Source organism: Oncorhynchus nerka, linkage group LG2 (genome assembly GCF_034236695.1).
Source record: "Oncorhynchus nerka isolate Pitt River linkage group LG2, Oner_Uvic_2.0, whole genome shotgun sequence".
Classification (NCBI taxonomy): Eukaryota; Metazoa; Chordata; class Actinopteri; order Salmoniformes; family Salmonidae; genus Oncorhynchus; species Oncorhynchus nerka.
Window position 1 is genome coordinate 85,840,616 of NC_088397.1, and position 20,553 is coordinate 85,861,168.

The 20,553-nt window shown below is 41.8% G+C and overlaps 1 protein-coding gene across 4 annotated transcripts in view; it reads left to right on the plus strand.

The window, feature by feature from the left end:
• Nucleotides 1-20,553, plus strand: part of LOC115144060 (E3 ubiquitin-protein ligase Itchy-like) — a 40,509-nt gene that overhangs the window by 2,806 nt on the left and 17,150 nt on the right. For 3 of the 4 annotated variants that reach the window (XM_065004108.1, XM_065004106.1, XM_029684711.2), the window contains 9 exons: nt 1,361-1,429; nt 1,932-2,073; nt 3,736-3,860; nt 7,594-7,725; nt 8,091-8,142; nt 8,933-9,114; nt 9,633-9,828; nt 19,369-19,464; nt 20,063-20,237. In XM_065004108.1, coding sequence (XP_064860180.1) covers nt 1,405-1,429; nt 1,932-2,073; nt 3,736-3,860; nt 7,594-7,725; nt 8,091-8,142; nt 8,933-9,114; nt 9,633-9,828; nt 19,369-19,464; nt 20,063-20,237 — 1,125 coding nt within the window. In that variant the 5' untranslated portion in view covers nt 1,361-1,404. The remainder of the gene's footprint in view (nt 1-1,360; nt 1,430-1,931; nt 2,074-3,735; nt 3,861-7,593; nt 7,726-8,090; nt 8,143-8,932; nt 9,115-9,632; nt 9,829-19,368; nt 19,465-20,062; nt 20,238-20,553) is intronic. The other variant, XM_029684731.2, reaches the window with a different exon arrangement.

Sequence of the window (20,553 nt, forward strand, 5' to 3'; positions counted from 1 at the left end):
AACTACCTACATTTTCATTTCTTATTATGTAAAAAAACAGGTTTCCTGAACCTAAATTAAATCTACTTGCTTGAATTATATTGGCTCTGCTTTGGACACAACTCTGCTTAGTGAGTAGACAGAGGAGATGTTAGTAATCTAGCTAAAATACTTGAATAGCTTTTAGACTGCTCAACAACATTAGGCTACCTACATATGCCTATGCTTACATAATCTAGGCTATAATGTCATCGATAATCCCAAATGGCATATTTTTTTTTTTTACATGGACCCATAGTCTGTAACTCAGTTACCTATGAGCCCCTAGGTCTAACCGCTAACCATTGACACCAACCAGGGTCTGAAACTATCGCTTACTCATAATGTACCAGTTTATGTAATCTGGTAATCCAGGAGGGATTACATTTTTCCTGTCCTTCTGATTTAGCTGTTACCACCACATGGCTTCTCAACCAGTATCCCAGCTCTATTGTAGAACAACAACAAGGCAGTTGAATAGCCATATTTGTATGCCAAGGCTACTCTCTGTACAGCAAAATGCTCAACGTTAGCATTTTACTTCCTTGTTTTGCTTAAGTCTCCATGGGTTTGTTATAGTGTTGTAGGCATAAGTGCAGGAGTCTGTTTAAACATTCCATCGGGTACAGTAGGATGTAAACCAGGAAACTTGTACTATAGATAAACCCTTATGTAAACCAGGACACCTGTGCTATAGACGATCCCTTATGTAAACCAGGACACCTGTGCTATAGACGATCCCTTATGTAAACCAGGAAACTTGTACTATAGATAAACCCTTATGTAAACCAGGACACCTGTGCTATAGACGATCCCTTATGTAAACCAGGACACCTGTGCTATAGACGATCCCTTATGTAAACCAGGACACCTGTGCTATAGACGATCCCTTATGTAAACCAACACCAGGTAAACACCTGTGCTATAGACGATCCCTTATGTAAACCAGGACACCTGTGCTATAGACGATCCCTTATGTAAACCAGGACACCTGTGCTATAGACGATCCCTTATGTAAACCAGGACACCTGTGCTATAGACGATCCCTTATGTAAACCAGGACACCTGTGCTATAGACGATCCCTTATGTAAACCAGAAACACCTAGATAAACCCTATAAACCAGGACACCTGTGCTATAGATCCCTTATGTAAACCAGGACACCTGTGCTATAGACGATCCCTTATGTAAACCAGGACACCTGTGCTATAGACGATCCCTTATGTAAACCAGGACACCTGTGCTATAGACGATCCCTTATGTAAACCAGGACACCTGCACTATAGCCGTGTTTCTTGTCTCTTAATGTTTACATGTGATGTCACGTTTTCTTTCTTTGCAGTTCATGTCATAGCCAAAGCATGCTGCATTGTTAATGGCTGAACTATGAAGGCACAACTTCAAGTCACTGGTGAGTTTTGACCTTACTATTTTGTCTTTTTCATTATGTGGCGGACCTCAGGAAGAAGCTGTCATCATGGCTTCAGATAATCGGGATTCTACTAATAATCCTAAATGAAATAATAAGCCACTGACACCCGAAGCTGTAGAATGCGCTGTTTAATGGGACTGGCGGGTGCTTGTTCTCTATAGGCCTAGCTGATGGTACAGACTGTGTATTCATCAAGTATTTATAGAGTATGAATGGAATAGATGGAATAGAATAACTTTATTTTCTTATTTTTTCAGTGGTTGAAATATATATGAATAACAAACATAGTAGGATGTACAGTAAACCAACTAGGCTAAAGAATCGTTCTAAACAGAGGTAGTGTTTAGTCTACAGTGGTGGGTCAATGAGGATCTCACATTTCCCTTCTGTGGTTTATTTCTATGGCTAACTTCCGTGACTTATAACAGTGTTAATTAGAGTCTCTTACCATGACATGATTTGTGTATGTTACGGCATGCAGTTCTGTCGGCCAAACTGAAGGAGAACAAAAAGAACTGGTTTGGCCCCAGTCCGTACGTGGAGGTGGCTGTGGACGACCAGTCGAAGAAGACGGAGAAATGCAGCAACACCCACACCCCCAAATGGAAGCAGTCACTCACAGTGTAAGTAGCTACTTTAATACCTATTTGCATTTCAAGTCAAATGTTATTTGTCACTTGCGCCGAATACAACAGGTGTGGACTTGACCGTGAAATGCTTAATTATGAGCCCTTTCCCAACAATGTAGTAAAAAGAGATTAGCTAACAAAATGGAAGTATTAACATAATAAAATAACAGTAATGAGGCTATATACAAGGAGTACCAGTACCGCGTCACTGTGCAGGGGTACAAGGTAGTTGAGGTAATATATACAAGGAGTACCAGTACCGCGTCACTGTGCAGGGGTACAAGGTAGTTGAGGTAATATATACAAGGAGTACCAGTACTGCGTCACTGTGCAGGGGTACAAGGTAGTTGAGGTAATATATACAAGGAGTACCAGTACTGCGTCACTGTGCAGGGGTACAAGGTAGTTGAGGTAATATATACAAGGAGTACCAATACCGCGTCACTGTGCAGGGGTACAAGGTAGTTGAGGTAATATATACAAGGAGTACCAATACCGCGTCACTGTGCAGGGGTACAAGGTAGTTGAGGTAATATATACAAGGAGTACCAGTACCGCGTCACTGTGCAGGGGTACAAGGTAGTTGAGGTAATATATACAAGGAGTACCAGTACCGCGTCACTGTGCAGGGGTACAAGGTAGTTGAGGTAATATATACAAGGAGTACCAGTACCGCGTCACTGTGCAGGGGTACAAGGTAGTTGAGGTAATATATACAAGGAGTACCAGTACCGCGTCACTGTGCAGGGGTACAAGGTAGTTGAGGTAATATATACAAGGAGTACCAGTACTGCGTCACTGTGCAGGGGTACAAGGTAGTTGAGGTAATATATACAAGGAGTACCAGTACCGCGTCACTGTGCAGGGGTACAAGGTAGTTGAGGTAATATATACAAGGAGTACCAGTACCGCGTCACTGTGCAGGGTTACAAGGTAGTTGAGGTAATATATACATGTAGGTAGGGATAAAGTGACAAGGCAATGGGATACATAATAAACTTGTGCGTGTGTGTGGTGTCAATATGCATGCATGTCTTTATGTGTGAGCTTATGTAGTGTGTGGGTAGGGTCCAGTGAGTGTGTGTCTAGAGCCAGTGCAAGAATGTCAATGCAAAATAATATATACATATAACACAATTCCGGAGGTCAATGCCGATAGTCCGGGTAGCCATTTTGATGAACTGTTCAGCAGTCTTAAGGCTTGGGGGTAGAAGCTGTTCAGGTCCCAACTTGGCGCTCTGGGACTTCTTGCCGTGCGGTAGCAGAGAGAACATACTTTGACTTGGCTGGCTGGAGTTTTTCACCATTTTTAAAGCCTACCTCTGACACCGCCTTCCTCTGACAAATTTATATTCGCATGTATATTCATTTTGCATATAGGCCTATAGTGCATTTCTCATTCATAGTCTTGGACTAATACGCATGCTCAGAGATTCTCCATGGAAAGTGCTTCTTAGTCCGTAGGTGTAATCCGTATCTGGGTAACTGGCCCACGGTGATCTCGTTATTGTTTATGTGGTTAACTCATTCCTTTATAAAAGTGTCATTGTTTAGGCCTGTCACCAAGAATTGCATGTCGTCTCCTCGTCTATTGTTGTATAGCCTACTAAGTACAGTAGTGAAACCGTAAACAAATGTTTTCCACCCTCTACACAGAATTGTCACACCTTTCAGTAAGCTCATTTTCCGGGTATGGAGTCATCAGACGCTGAAGGCCGACTTCCTATTGGGCGTGGCCACATTGGACATGAGTGAAACCCTCAAGTCCAATGATATGAAACGTGAGTTCATTCTCTTCTCCTGATGAGGCACGGAGCAGGTAGTATTAAATGTGATTATATGAAATCTCTGTGACTTTTTGATAGCGGAAAAGTGTATAACAAGATATACAAGAGCTTTGCAGTAAGTGGTTGTCATATTTACAAATAGTCCTCTGAAATATAACTGATGCGTGCCACTGCACTGTAGGGAGATGAGGAGCAAGTGGTGGCTCTCATTCACGCCACTTCTTACTATACACTACAAAACCAAAAGTATGTGGACACTTGCTCGTCGAACATCTCATTCCAAAAGCATGGTCATTGATATGGAGTTGGTTTCCACTGCTCCAGAGTCCAATGGCGGCGCGCTTTACACCACTCCAGCTGACGCTTGGCATTGTGCGTTGGTGATCTTAGGCTTGTGTGTGGCTGCTCAGCCATGGAAACCCATTTCATGAAGCTGCTGACAAACAGTTATTGTGCTGACGTTGTTTCCAGAGGAAGTTTGGAACTCTGTAGTAAGTTTTGCAACCGAGGACAGACTATTTTTCCACACTTCAGCACTCGACAGTCCCATTCTGTGAGTTTGTGTAGCCTACCACTTCCGTTGTTGCTCCTAGACATTTCTAATTCATAATAACAGCACTTACAGTTGACCAGGGCAGCTCTAGCAGGGCAGAAATTTGAAGAACTGTCTTGCTGGAATTGTGGCATCCTATGACGGTGCCACTTTGAAAGTCACTGAGCTCTTCAGCGAGGCCATTCTACTGCCAATGTTTGTCTATGGAGATTGCATGACTGTGTGCTCGATTGTATACACCTGCCAGCAATAGGTGTGGTTGAAATAGCTTAATCCACTAATTTGATGGGATGTCCACATACTTTTGTGTATGTTGTACTGTTACGCTAATCTTAAAGGGATAGTGCAATTTTATTATTTCAATTTGAAGGAAGTTGAAGAAATAGTAGAAAAATAGCAGCGGCGATTTAGCAGTGGCTGCTAACTGAATATAGGTAAAAACGAGTGTGTGATAGAAAAATTACGTGTTTACCTGGTTTGTTTGATATTAATAGGAAGACATTTCTGTTCTGTTTAATTCTGTGTTTCTGTAAAGAGATGCTTTCCACTCTATCTTCCTGCAGTTAGTCTGCTAGAGATGGTGATAAAAACCTAAACGCGGGCGTTCCATAGACAAGATGACGTGTGTGTGTGTGTGTGTGTGACCCGCAATAGAGAGCCTGGAAGAGTTTAGAACAATGCCTCATTGTCTCTTCTTCCTGGCATCTGGGAAAATAAGCCTGGTTGGGGGTAAAACACCATCCTGTGTAGATAACCAAGGTGGCTTGTGGGAGATGGAACCAGTCGGACTAAGCATTTTTCGGTCCTATATAGTTTTTTTTCATTTTCAGTTAGGTTGCTCAGCTGTTGGGCTGACCGGTTTCATTATTGCAATAATTAATCGATATTGTTTAAAGATAATTGTTTGAAGAAATGACAGTCTCTCTCACTTGAATAGAATATTCCACAAGTGTCCCACGCACTGAATTTGCTCCCAATTATAACCTTTAAGATACAGGTAGATAGATAAGGTATACTTTATTAATCCATACTAGGTATACTTTATTAATCCATACTAGATAGAAATGTGTCTTCTGCTTTTTTCCCAATCCCTCTGATATAAATATATATTTATAAACTGGGTGGTTTGAACCATGAATGCTGATTGACTGACAGCTGTGGTATACCCAGGGTATGACACAACCATTTGTTTTTCCTGCTCTAATTATGTTGGTAACCAGTTTATAATAGCAATAAGGCACCTCGGGGGTTTGTGGTATATGGCCAATATACCACGGCTAAGGGCTGTGTATGGGCACTCTGCTTTGCGTCGTGCTTGAGAACAGCCCTTAGCCGTGGTATGTTGGCCATATACCACACCCCCTCGGGTCTTGTTGCTTAAATATATATAAAATAAATAAATATATATAACACACACTAGATTGTAGAGGCTGGAGCAGAGGGTAGCCGCAGTACAGCGCCCAGTAAGCAGTTTATTGACAACGTTTCGATCTTCACCAGGTCCTCAACCTGTTTTTTTTTGCAGTACTTCTTTAGCCCAGCACCTACGTTTCTTTAAGGATGTGCATTTGATCACAAAGTTTTCTAAAGTTAAGAACTCCTCTCACCTAGGTTTTAATTGGACACGGCGGCTCTCGCCTCCTCTGGATTTAGAGGCGGCTCTCGCCTCCGCTGGAATTAGAGGCGGCTCTCGCCTCCGCTGGAATTAGAGGCGGCTCTCTCCTCAGCTGGAATTAGAGGCGGCTCTCTCCTCAGCTGGAATTAGAGGCGGCTCTCTCCTCAGCTGGAATTAGAGGCGGCTCTCTCCTCAGCTGCTGGAATTAGAGGCGGCTCTCTCCTCAGCTGCTGGAATTAGAGGCGGCTCTCTCCTCAGCTGCTGGAATTAGAGGCGGCTCTCTCCTCAGCTGCTGGAATTAGAGGCGGCTCTCTCCTCAGCTGCTGGAATTAGAGGCGGCTCTCTCCTCAGCTGCTGGAATTAGAGGCGGCTCTCTCCTCAGCTGCTGGAATTAGAGGCGGCTCTCTCCTCAGCTGCTGGAATTAGAGGCGGCTCTCTCCTCAGCTGCTGGAATTAGAGGCGGCTCTCTCCTCAGCTGCTGGAATTAGAGGCGGCTCTCTCCTCAGCTGCTGGAATTAGAGGCGGCTCTCTCCTCAGCTGCTGGAATTAGAGGCGGCTCTCTCCTCAGCTGCTGGAATTAGAGGCGGCTCTCGCCTCAGCTGCTGGAATTAGAGGCGGCTCTCGCCTCAGCTGCTGGAATTAGAGGCGGCTCTCGCCTCAGCTGCTGGAATTAGAGGCGGCTCTCGCCTCCGCTGGAATTAGAGGCGGCTCTTGACTTTTAACTCAAGCATGTGAATGGGCTTACTTTGCCAATAGAATGAGTCCTTTCAGTCATGGTCGACGTGCTGCCCATGTGACCCTCAAAGATATATTCATGAATTCCTGCACTACAATCAGGGGTCAAAGACACACAGAAGTGCACCTCCTATGTAGGTGACCAAATATGCTACTGATTAAATAATAATATTCACTGAGTGTACAAATCATTAGGAACACCTGTTCTTTCGATGAAAGACTGATCAGGTGAAAGCTATGATCCCTTATTGATGTCACTTGTTAAATCCACTTCAATCAGAGAGGTTAAAGAAGGATTTTTAAATCTTGAGACTAATTGAGACATGGATTGTGTGCCATTCAGAGGGTCAATGGGCAAGACAAAAGATTGAAGTGCCTTTGAACGGGATATGGTAATAGGTGCCAGGCGCACCAGTTTGTCACACTCCACCATTTCCCATGTTTATCAAGAATGGCCCACCACCCAAAGGATATGCAGCTAACTGGGAAGCATTGGAGTCAACATGGGCCAGCATCCCTGTAGAACGCTTTTGACACCTTGTAGAGTCTATGCCTCAACGAATTGAGGCTGGTCTGAGGGCAAAAGGGGGTGCAACTCAATATTAGGAAGGTGTTGCTAATGTTTGCTATACTCTGTGTATATGGTCAATACATGCATATCGTGCAGAGGCCATCGCTTTTCAGGAACACAAGTTATATTTCTGATATTAGACGGGATACATCAAGGCTAGAATTCAAGCTGATCCATCCATGTTTACACTCTTTGTTTATAAACTAGCATCTACACGTGTGTCTGTCTTTCTGTGTGTCTGTATGTCTGTCAGTCTCTGAGGTGGTGCAGATCTTACAGCTGTGTTCAGACCAGGACAACACAGACGTGGTGGGAGACCTGTCCATCTGTCTGGATGGTGTGCAGGTGGACCCAGAGACCTTTGCCTCTGCAGAGAGAGACCATGGTGAGGATTAGAGATGGGCAGGGTAAAGTGTCGGTGTTTGAGGCAAAAATGTTTGGTGTATACTATTGGTTATTCCAATTACAGTTTTTTTTCGGAAGCAACTGAAAAGGACATTGTACATCATTTTACTACTGCACTTGACGTACTCCACAAGCAATAAGCACATTTTTGTTGTTGTTCATTTTGTCAATGCTTATAAATATAACCTGCTAAATAGTTGCATTTGTACATTTTGAGTACAAACCTTTGAGTACTCAAGTAGTCGCGCCGATCCCAATTGAGGATGATGTGATTAATACATTTCACTAGATGAATTGTATTCTGTTTGGGTTTGAATGCTTGATGTTGATGGTTTTCTTTTTCAGCAGCTACTGCTCCCAACAGGGACGTGAGGCAGAACGAAGATGGAGGCAACAGGTATCATGTTTTAATAATACTATATTGTATGTCTTCTGTAAGTTCTCTGAGTGAATACTTGACTTTGGGGGGGGGAGATTTAGTGTGAGTCGGCAAAATACTTTTATGATATTACTCAGTCACACTAGCATATCTTCTGTCCATTGTGAATACTAGAGATGGGCACCGATATGTCAAGTTTAAATCGATGTTAATTGCATTTTTCCCGATTTATTAATATATCGTTTTACAAAACACATTGCAACTGTCTCGGCACTGGGATGTCCAGAGAACTGTTGCTGATTGCAAAGATCTTATCAAAGGACTTTAGGATCAATTATTGATCCTAAGCAATGTACTTTCTTGGTAAGGAAGAAGGGGGTGGACATTTTTCTTTTTCATGATAACTCTTGACAGTATGTAAATACTTATATTGTGTTCATAAATGTTTTTTGATTAGATTTAGTTTTGTAGTGTCATGTTTGCTGATGTCAGTGATGTGATCCTCCGGTATGTGTGTATTGTAAAATAAGAGTACTAGTGGGGGTGGTAGTAGTAGTAATGATGATGGTAGCATGGGTAGTAGCAGTGGTAGCAGTAGTAGTAATGATGATGGTAGCAGTAGTAGTAGCAGTGGTAGCAGTAGTAGTAATGATGACGGTAGCAGTAGCAGTGGTAGCAGTAGTAGATAAAGCGTTTTGACCACCAAAAAGTAGGAGGCACTACCTACAACCAAAACGGCAAACAAAAAGTAATTGACTGTGTGCTGCATGCAATTTATTTAGACTTTTGGTGATGTCATACCCGCCAGGTCCAGCAGAGACACGTCACCTTCCAGTGACTCTACAGAGGACTGGGTGATCATCCCCAATGGCCACGAGATCAACTGCACGGGGTCTCCCGCCCCATCCCCAAGGGGCTCCAAGTCCACACGCCCCCCCAGACCTGCTCGTCCTCCTCCACCCACCCCTCGCAGACCAGTCGCTTCCCCAGGTGGGCACCACGCTAAGAAAGGCCCTAGACATACCCTAGCAATTCCATAATAATACAAAAAGAAATACCACAATACTATAGTAATACAATAGATAACCATAGAGGTCTCTGACAGACCTATTGAAAAAAATTCCTTTCGTGTGTTGGTGTGCTAATGCCAGGTCCATCTATTGCCTTCTCATGTAATGAAACGTTCATGTTTTCATTCCACTCACTATTCAAGCCATTTTGTGGAATTGAATGAAGTGCAGTCCAGATATGCTATTCAACACAGATATGCTATTCAACACAGATATGATATTCAACACAGATATGCTATTCAACACAGATATGCAGTCTAAAAGCATTCGCCTTATTTAGCAGCTTCTCATTAGCATCTCCTACTAGCGACCACAGCTAACCTCTCCTTCGTCTATACCGTCTCCAACTAGCAACCGCAGCTAACTATTCTCCTCTGTCTCGTCGAACCTCCTCCAGCAGCTCCACCCCAAGACCATAGCTAACCTTTTCTCCTCCAGCGTCCTCTAGCAGCTCCACTCCCAGCGACGTGAGCGAGCCCCCGGCTTCAGACGGCTCCTCCTCGGACCCCCCTCCGGAGAACGGCGCAGAACCCCCACAGGCAGCCAGCAGCAGCGGACCGGAAGCCATTGGGGCACCCCCAGCCGGAGGGCTACCCCAACTCAGCCCTGTCAGCAACGGCCCACTGCCACCGGGGTAAGTGGACTAGGCTCCTAACCAGATGTGTATCATGAGCAAGTAAAAAAGAACGCTCCCAATCAATCCGACAGCCCTGACCAGCCTGTCCATCGAAAATGTGCACGTGTTCATCTTCATATCCAATTGTATTTGTCACATGCGCCGAATACAACAAGTGTAGACTTTACTGTGAAATGCTGATACGAGCCCTTTCCCAACAATGCAGTTAAAGTATGACAATTAACAATTAGATCAAAAGAAACTAGTAACACAATAAAATAACAATAATGAAGCTTTATACAGGCTACATACAAGGAGTACTGAGTCAGTGTACTGGGGTGTGAGGTAGTTGGGGTGATTGAATGAGGTAATATGTACATGGTTTGGTTAGGTCTTTAGCGTCATGTGTATGTAGGTAGGGGTTCTTTAGCGTCATGTGTATATGTAGGTAGTGGGTCTTTAGCGTCATATGTATGTACAGTGCCTTGCGAAAGTATTCGGCCCCCTTGAACTTTGACCTTTTGCCACATTTCAGGCTTCAAACATAAAGATATAAAACTGTATTTTTTTGTGAAGAATCAACAACAAGTGGGACACAATCATGAAGTGGAACGACATTTATTGGATATTTCAAACTTTTTTAACAAATCAAAAACTGAAAAATTGGGCGTGCAAAATTATTCAGCCCCCTTAAGTTAATACTTTGTAGCGCCACCTTTTGCTGCGATTACAGCTGTAAGTCCCTTGGGGTATGTCTCTATCAGTTTTGCACATCGAGAGACTGAATTTTTTCCCATTCCTCCTTGCAAAACAGCTCGAGCTCAGTGAGGTTGGATGGAGAGCATTTGTGAACAGCAGTTTTCAGTTCTTTCCACAGATTCTCGATTGGATTCAGGTCTGGACTTTGACTTGGCCATTCTAACACCTGGATAGGTTTATTTTTGAACCATTCCATTGTAGATTTTGCATCATTGTCTTGTTGGAAGACAAATCTCCGTCCCAGTCTCAGGTCTTTTGCAGACTCCATCAGGTTTTCTTCCAGAATGGTCCTGTATTTGGCTCCATCCATCTTCCCATCAATTTTAACCATCTTCCCTGTCCCTGCTGAAGAAAAGCAGGCCCAAACCATGATGCTGCCACCACCATGTTTGACAGTGGGGATGGTGTGTTCAGGGTGATGAGCTGTGTTGCTTTTACGCCAAACATAACGTTTTGCATTGTTGCCAAAAAGTTCAATTTTGGTTTCATCTGACCAGAGCACCTTCTTCCACATGTTTGGTGTGTCTCCCAGGTGGCTTGTGGCAAACTTTAAACGACACTTTTTATGGATATCTTTAAGAAATGGCTTTCTTCTTGCCACTCTTCCATAAAGGCCAGATTTGTGCAATATACGACTGATTGTTGTCCTATAGACAGAGTCTCCCACCTCAGCTGTAGATCTCTGCAGTTCATCAAATCAAATCAAATTTATTTATATAGCCCTTCGTACATCAGCTGATATCTCAAAGTGCTGTACAGAAACCCAGCCTAAAACCCCAAACAGCAAACAATGCAGGTGTAAAAGCACGGTGGCTAGGAAAAACTCCCTAGAAAGGCCAAAACCTAGGAAGAAACCTAGAGAGGAACCAGGCTATGTGGGGTGGCCAGCCCTCTTCTGGCTGTGCCGGGTAGAGATTATAACAGAACATGACCAAGATGTTCAAATGTTCATAAATGACCAGCATGGTCGAATAATAATAAGGCAGAACAGTTGAAACTGGAGCAGCAGCACAGTCAGGTGGACTGGGGACAGCAAGGAGTCATCATGTCAGGTAGTCCTGGGGCACGGTCCTAGGGCTCAGGTCCTCCGAGAGAGAGAAAGAAAGAGAGAATTAGAGAGAGCATATGTGGGGTGGCCAGTCCTCTTCTGGCTGTGCCGGGTAGAGATTATAACAGAACGTGGCCAAGATGTTCAAATGTTCATAAATGACCAGCATGGTTGAATAATAGTAAGGCAGAACAGTTGAACTGGAGCAGCAGCATGGCCAGGTGGACTGGGGACAGCAAGGAGTCATCATGTCAGGTAGTCCTGGGGCATGGTCCTAGGGCTCAGGTCCTCCGAGAGAGAGAAAGAAAGAGAGAAGGAGAGAATTAGAGAACGCACACTTAGATTCACACAGGACACCGAATAGGACAGGAGAAGTACTCCAGATATAACAAACTGACCCTAGCCCCCCGACACAAACTAATGCAGCATAAATACTGGAGGCTGAGACAGGAGGGGTCAGGAGACACTGTGGCCCCATCCGATGACACCCCCGGACAGGGCCAAACAGGAAAGGATATAACCCCACCCACTTTGCCAAAGCACAGCCCCCACACCACTAGAGGGATATCTTCAACCACCAACTTACCATCCTGAGACAAGGCCGAGTATAGCCCACAAAGATCTCCGCCACGGCACAACCCAAGGGGGGGGCGCCAACCCAGACAGGCCGACCACAACAGTGAATCAACCCACCCAGGTGACGCATCCCCCCCAGGGACGGCATGAGAGAGCCCCAGTAAGCCAGAGTGATCATGGGCCTCTTGGCTGCATCTCTGATCAGTCTTCTCCTTGTATGAGCTGAAAGTTTAGAGGGACGGCCAGGTCTTGGTAGATTTGCAGTGGTCTGATACTCCTTCCATTTCAATATTATCGCTTGCACAGTGTTCCTTGGGATGTTTAAAGCTTGGGAAATCTTTTTGTATCCAAATCCGGCTTTAAAGTTCTTCACAACAGTATCTCGGACCTGCCTGGTGTGTTCCTTGTTCTTCATGATGCTCTCTGCGCTTTTAACGGACCTCTGAGACTATCACAGTGCAGGTGCATTTATACAGAGACTTGATTACACACAGGTGGATTGTATTTATCATCATTAGTCATTTAGGTCAACATTGGATCATTCAGAGATCCTCACTGAACTTCTGGAGAGAGTTTGCTCCACTGAAAGTAAAGGGGCTGAATAATTTTGCACGCCCAATTTTTCAGTTTTTGATTTGTTAAAAAAGCTTAATATCCAATAAATGTCGTTCCACTTCATGATTGTGTCCCACTTGTTGTTGATTCTTCACAAAAAATACAGTTTTATATCTTTGTTTGAAGCCTGAAATGTGGGAAAAGGTTGCAAAGTTCAAGGGGGCCAAATACTTTCGCAAGGCACTGTAGGTAGGGGGTCTTTGGCGTCATTCATGGGTTTTAATGTGTGTGTGGAGTTGACTGTATGCCCTATATAGCCTTCTGTATGTACCCTGCAATATATCCCCATGCTGTATATCCTGCATCGTGCTAATGTGAGCTTTAAGGTTGCAGTGTTTTCCCCTGTATGCATTTAGCAGCGGTGCAACTCCCCAGTACTTAACGATTACAAGCTTAACCATAACACGATGCAGCCACCACTATGGTTGAAAATATGGAGATTGGTACTCGGTGATGTTTTGGATTTGCCCCAAACATAACACTTTGTATTCAGGACAAAATGTTCATTGCTTTGCCACATTTATTGCAGTATTTAGGGCCCTGTTGCAAACAGGATGTATGTTTTGGAATATTTGTATTCCGTACAGGCTTCCTTTTCACTCTGTCAGTTAGGTTAATATTGTGGAGTAACTACAATGTTGATGATTCATCCTCAGATTTCTCCCATCACAGCCATTAAATCCCCGAGCAGATCTCCGGCATCTGAGTTAGGAACAACGCCTGTATCTTTGTAGTGACTGGGTGTATTGATACACCATCCAAAGTGTAATTAATAACTCCACCATGAGGTAGTCATTCAAAAATCATGTTGAACACTTATCATTGCACACACAGTGAGTCCATGCAACTTATTATGTGACTTGTAAAGCAAATCTTTCCTCCTGAACTTTTTAAAGCCATATCTAGACTGGAGAGAGAGAAGACTTGTAAACAACTAAAACCAGATATAAAGTAGGTACAAAAGATACTGAAGCAATACATTTTTTAATAAGATCTGAGAATTAACAATCACCAAAATAAAAACTAGACAGTCAGTTGGAATTTCAGATTATCCATGTAATTGGTATGTTCTTTTAATGTTTTAATCACTCAGATAGCGTTAGACATGGCAAAATGTGTAGAATTGCAGGAGATTAACTTTGAAACTGCAATTTCTCTCTGCCACATGACAAATGCTTAGAAATTGAGGAAATTAGCAATACAACTAACATTTTCTTTCTGTTGCCAAGAGGGCCTCTACAACTGTGCCATTGGCCACACCCACCACTATGCCCATTACCACACTCCACCCCCATGCCCATTACCACACTCCACCCCCATGCCCATTACCACACTCCATGCCCATGCCCATTACCACACTCCACCCCCATGCCCATTACCACACTCCACCCCCATGCCCATTACCACACTCCACCCCCATGCCCATTACCACACTCCACCCCATGCCCATTACCACACTCCACCCCATTCCCATTACCACACTCCACCCCCATGCCCATTACCACACTCCACCCCCATGCCCATTACCACACTCCACCCCCATGCCCATTACCACACTCCACCCCCATGCCCATTACCACACTCCACCCCCATGCCCATTACCACACTCCACCCCCACTACCTTTGCCACCGCTGCTGGAAAAAATCCTAGGGTTGACAGGAGTTCGATGCTACACCTCTTTGTAGAGTTGACTTAATGTTTAACTCTGTTGGTAATGAATAGCTGTTGACACTTCAATTTGATATTTCAAACCACTCTCAACCACTAATAGATGAGACTTGACAATTTATCACTAATTTTGCAGTCAGTAGAAAAATGTTCTTAGTCTAGTCGGCATAAGTCTGTTAGTCTAGGCAGCATTAGTTTGTTAGTCTAGGCAGATCATTGTCAATATCCTTCCGTGTAGTTCTGGGCTGATTCTGTACCGTTCTCATGATCATTGCAATTCCACGAGGTGAGATCTTGCATGGAGCCCCAGGCCGAGGGAGATTGACTGTTCTTTTGTGTTTCTTCCATTTGTGAATAATCGCACCAACTGCTTTCACCTTCTCACCAAGCTGCTTGGAGAATTTGGAATCTGATTGATTGCTTCTGTGGACAGGTGTCTTTTATACAGGTAACGAAGCTGAGATTAGAGCACACTCTTAAAGGGAGTGTGCTCTTTTATACAGGTAACAAACTGATTAAGAGTGTGCTCCAAATTAAGAGTGTGCTCCTAATCTCAGCTCGTTACCTGTATAAAAGACACCTGGGAGCCAGAAATCTTTCTGATTGAGAGGGGGTCAAATACTTATTTCCCTCATTAAAATGCAAATCAATTTATAACATTTCTGACATGTGTTTTTCTGGATATTTTTGTTGTTATTCTGTCTCTCACTGTTCAAATAAACCTACCATTAAAATTATAGACTGATTAGTGGGCAAATGAACAAAATCATCAGGGGATCAAATACTTTTTTCCCCTCACTGTATACACACATATACATACACATACCTATATAGATATACATACTTTTTTAAGAATATACCTTTATTGTTCCCTGCAAACCCTACCACCCTTCCCCCAACTGGAGTAAACTAATAAACAATAACACTTAGGCTTCTACCTTCAGTTTATACATACACATTTTACAGACACAATCTATTTTACAATAGTTATATTTTGTTTGTTTTTAGTCCTTCCTCTATTTCTGATATCCATCCAGTTTGGTTGCAAGAATTTTGTATAGTAATTTAAATTGAACAATTAAAAGTTTTGAATACGGCGGCGTTGTTTTGCGTATCAATTCATAAACCATGTGCCATGGAATGGGTACATCGAAAATCTCTTCCCAACTATTTTGCAATTTATATGGCACAGCTGTCAGTTTTTGGGTCCTTAAATGAAATTGGTATATGTTTTTATTTATCACACTTTTCTTTAACCATTTATGTTCTTTAATACAGGGCCGACATACAAGTTCCTTACTTTTTTCCCCTTCTTACTTGCCTCTTCCATTTTTGTGGTAATGCTGCATTTGGTTGTAATTTTGGGTAGAGCAGACATTTCCATATGTCTGTGTTAGCTGTATGTGTGACAACTCCACAGCTAATATTTATGATATCATTCACTAAAATTATACCTTTTTTAAACATTTCCCTCAATTTTTTTATTTTTATCAATTAGTATATTGGAGTTTAACCACAATATTTGTTGTATTATTTGTTCTGTCCTTTCAGGTGGATTAAACTGAAATTGCAACCAACTTTCTGAGGCTTGTTTAAAAAATAAGGATATTTTGGAGGTGATTTCCTTTTCAAACAACCGAAAGTGAGCAGGTGTATTCTGAATAAAGGGGAAAAGGCCCTGCTTGAACACAGGATGAGACATTCTTACCAATTTACTAGAGAACCAGTTTGGATTTAAGTGTAACTGTTGTATGACTGATGCCTTTAGTGAGAGGTCTAATGCTTTAATATTTAATCATTTCTGCCCTCCAAATTCATATTCGTAATATAAATAGGCCCTTTTAATTTTGTCTAGCTTGCCATTCCAAATAAAATGGAATATGTTTTTCTTCATATAATTTAAAAAGCAGGTCACTAGGTGTAGGCAAAACCATAAGCAAATAGGTAAACTGTGATATGACTAAAGAGTTCATCAGGGGGATTTTTCAAATAGACAGGTATTTTCCTTTCCATGGTAGCAAGAGCTTATCTATTTTTGCAAAATTTCTATACAAATTTACTGGAGTGAGATCATTTCTTTCTTTTGGGATTTGTATACCGAGTATGTCCACATCTCCGTCAGACCATTTAATTGGTAAACTACATGGTAATGTAAAATGAGCATTTTTTTGTGGTTTTAATCCAGAGAGGATAGCAAAAGTATCTAGAACCTCTATGAGGCCGAGATTCTAATTGTGGTTTTAAAAGAAAACCTGAATCATCAGCGTACAATGACACCTTAGTTTTTAAGCCATGGATTTCTAATCGCTTAATATTATTGTTTGATCTAATTTCAACAGCTAACATTTCAATGGCAATAATAAATAGATATGCCGATAGTGGACAACCTTGTTTTTCTCCTCTAGATAGTTTAAAACTTTCTGAGATGTAGCCATTATTTACTATTTTACACCTAGGTTTACAATACATACTTTTAACCCATTTTATAAGAGATTCCCCAAAATTAAAATATTCTAGGCATTTGTATATAAACTCCAGTTGTACCTTATCAAAAGCCTTTTCAAAATCTGCTATGAAAACCAGGCCTGGTGTCCCTGATATTTCATAGTATTCTATTGTTTCCAGCACTTCCAGTCTTATATTATCTCCAATGTATCGTCCATGTAAAAAATCTGTCTGATTAGGATGAATAATATGACTTCCTTTTTAATTCTATGCGCCAAGCATTTTGCTAGGATTTTTGCATCGCAACACTGAAGTGTAAGAGGTCTCCATTTTTTAAAATGGACTGGATCTTCACATATACCATTTGGGTCCTGTTTCAGTAATAATGATATCAGACCTTCTTGTTGCGTGTCTGATAATCTACCATGTATATAGGAGTGGTTAAAACATGCTAATAATGGTCCTCTGAGTATATCAAAAATAAATTTTGTGTACTTCAACTGGTATGCCATCCAGCCATGGATTTTCCCCATCCTTAAAGGCCCCAATTGCACCAAGAAGTTCCTCCTCTGTAATTTGGCCTTCACTTGAGTCTTTCTGTACAGATATTAATTTTACATTATTATTAGAAAAAAAAACATACAATTTGTTTCAGTTAGTGGAGATGGAGGAGACTGAAACGAAAACATATTCTTAAAGTACTTTACTTCCTCTTTCAAAATATAATTTGGTGAATCATGCGTAACGCCATCATTTGTAACAAGTTTTAATACATTTTTTTGGTAGCATTTCTATATTGAAGATTGAAAAATAATTTGTTGCATTTTTCCTCATATTCCATCCAGTTCGCTTTATTTTTATAATATATTACACTGGATCTTTCTTTAATAAGTTCCTCCATTTCTTTTAGTTTTTCCTCTAACTTATTATTTTCCTCTATGGTACCGTTTTTATTGCTATCTAACTGTACTGTTAGTCCTTCAATTCCCTTTGTTAATATGGACTATTTTGATCTAAATTGCTATTAAAGGCACACTTAAGTGTCCCATACAATAAGGTAATCTGCTGTACCTGTTATGTCTGAAAAAGTCAGTTATAAATTCTTCAGTTCTAGTTCTAAACAATGTATCATCTAGTAGGCTTTGATTAAATGTCCAATATCCTTGCCTACGTGGAAATTTTGTAAGAGTAATATATATGCCAATTATGTGATGATCCGACCGCATTCTGTCCCCTATCAACACTTTTTAAACTTCTGGTGCCAGAGAGAATGGCATAAGAAAGTAGTCAAGGCGACTAGCTTGATTCAGCCTCCGCCATGTATATCTCACTAGGTCAGGGTAGTTAAGTCTCCATATATCCAATAATTCAAATATATTCAATAATTCAAATATATCCATGACATTCATGATTTCCTTAAGTGCCTGAGGGTGATAGTTTGTAGTGTGATTTCCTTTCCGGTCCATAGAGGCATTTAAGACCGTATTAATATCTCCCACCATAATAATAGTCTAGTGTTGCTTGTAGAGTTGATAAATTCTTAGATATATTGTCAAAGGAGCTTGGATCATCATTATTCGGACCGTATAGGTTAATAAGCCATATCTGTTTATTGTCCAATAACATGTTTAAATTAATCCATCTACCTTGAGGATCTGTTTGGACAATTTGCATATTTGGATCAAGATTACTGTCAATTAAAACCATCACTCCTTTTGAATTTCTTTGCCCATGGGATAAATATATCCCACCCCCAGTTCCTTTTCCACAAAACTTCATCTAAAATTGTTGAATGGGTTTCCTGTAAACAATAGATATTTTATTCCTTTTGTTTTAGCCAGGTAAATACTGATCGTCTTTTCTTATTATCTGCTAGGCCATTACAATTGTAACTGGCTATACTTATTTCACCACTTACCAAAATGAGACAACTTTCAATTCTATTTATCAAAAATATGTTTGTAAATGTACCATTAGAAAGTAACATGATGATTGAGTGTCTATGTAGCTGTACCATGATATTTGCATTGCTACTAAGTAAACCTCCAATTGGTCCCCACTATTCCACCCTCTAAAAGCCCTCCTCATCCCGAGTCTAGGCAATGTTAGTCTAGTCGGCATTAGTCTCTTGTTAGTCTAGGCAGTGTTAGTCTAGTCTGCATTTGTCTGGTCGGCATTACTCTGTTAGTCTAGGCAGTGTTAGTCTGTTACATAAGGGTCAGTACGCCTATTGTAGAATGTAGTTACTAATTTTATGTATTAATAGTAAAACTTGGTGCACATTAGTTACTAGTAGAAATATTCTGTGTAATTGAATCAATTCAATTAATGTACTTGCAATTATTTTAATGAGGAACTTAACATTCATTTAGGTGTTAAGATAACATTTGTGCAAGACTGGTGCCCTTCAAATGTAGTTGCTGACTGTTCTGTATTTTGTCTGAAGCTGGGAGCAGAGGGTGGACCAGAATGGGCGCATGTATTACGTGGATCACATTGAAAAGAGGACGTCATGGAACCGACCCGATTCTCTCCCCTCTGGGTAACAAAATAATTTATTCATCAAATCCGTAGTTCGTAATTCATATACTATATGTTTTGCTTTCATATGGCAGTAGTTTATCACTAATTCTACTCTTTAAAAATGAACCAATGCGTTTTGGAATATGTTAACTAATGCGTATCTTACACTGTATTATAGTTTTACATGGTACAATGTCAAATTATTTGTGTTAAATGGGTTTCAATAAGAGCACCTGCACAAAGTTGATGTCACTATAGTTTGATGTCACGAGAAACCTGTTCTCTCGGACCGAATGATAAGTGACATCAAACTTAACCGTGCCATTTTTGTGCACATCCTACTGAAGACCGAAGGCCCTGGATTTCTTTACACTACACGCTGCCTCCCCTAGAGGAATATCGGCCCTGTTGAAGTAGTGCAGAAATGCCTCCTGCTGTTTCCTCAAGAGAAGTGTAGATATATATGTGATTGGATAGGTATAAGCAAGGTTACCACCCTATTACTTTCACCAATCTCACCAGTTTTTGTGAGAAATTATTCCTTTTTAAAGTATTCACGCAGGGCCGTCATCAATCATCACGGAGAAGTAGAACCTTCCCTCTTCTATCCCATGTAGGTGGGAGCGGCGAGTGGACCCAATGGGCAGGGTGTACTTCGTGGACCACATCAGCCGGACCACCACGTGGCAGCGCCCTACGCAGGAGTCGGTGCGTAACTTTGAGGAGTGGCAGCACCAGCGCAGCCAGCTGCAGGGGGCCATGCAGCAGTTCAACCAGAGGTTCATATTCGGAGTAAGACATGGGCTACGTCCCAATTCTCTCCCCTTCCTCCCAAACTGCACTAGTCTAATCCCATATTGACCCCTAGTCTCTATGCACTTGTGGAGATGTGAGATGATTTGACAGGTATAAGCAATATGGTGAAACTTGACCTTAGAACAACCTGGCCTTAGAACAACCCGGCCTTAGAACAACCCGGCCTTAGAACAACCCGGCCTTAGAACAACCCGGCCTTAGAACAACCCGGCCTTAGAACAACCCGGCCTTAGAACAACCCGGGCCTTAGAACAACCCGGGCCTTAGAACAACCCGGCCTTAGAACAACCCG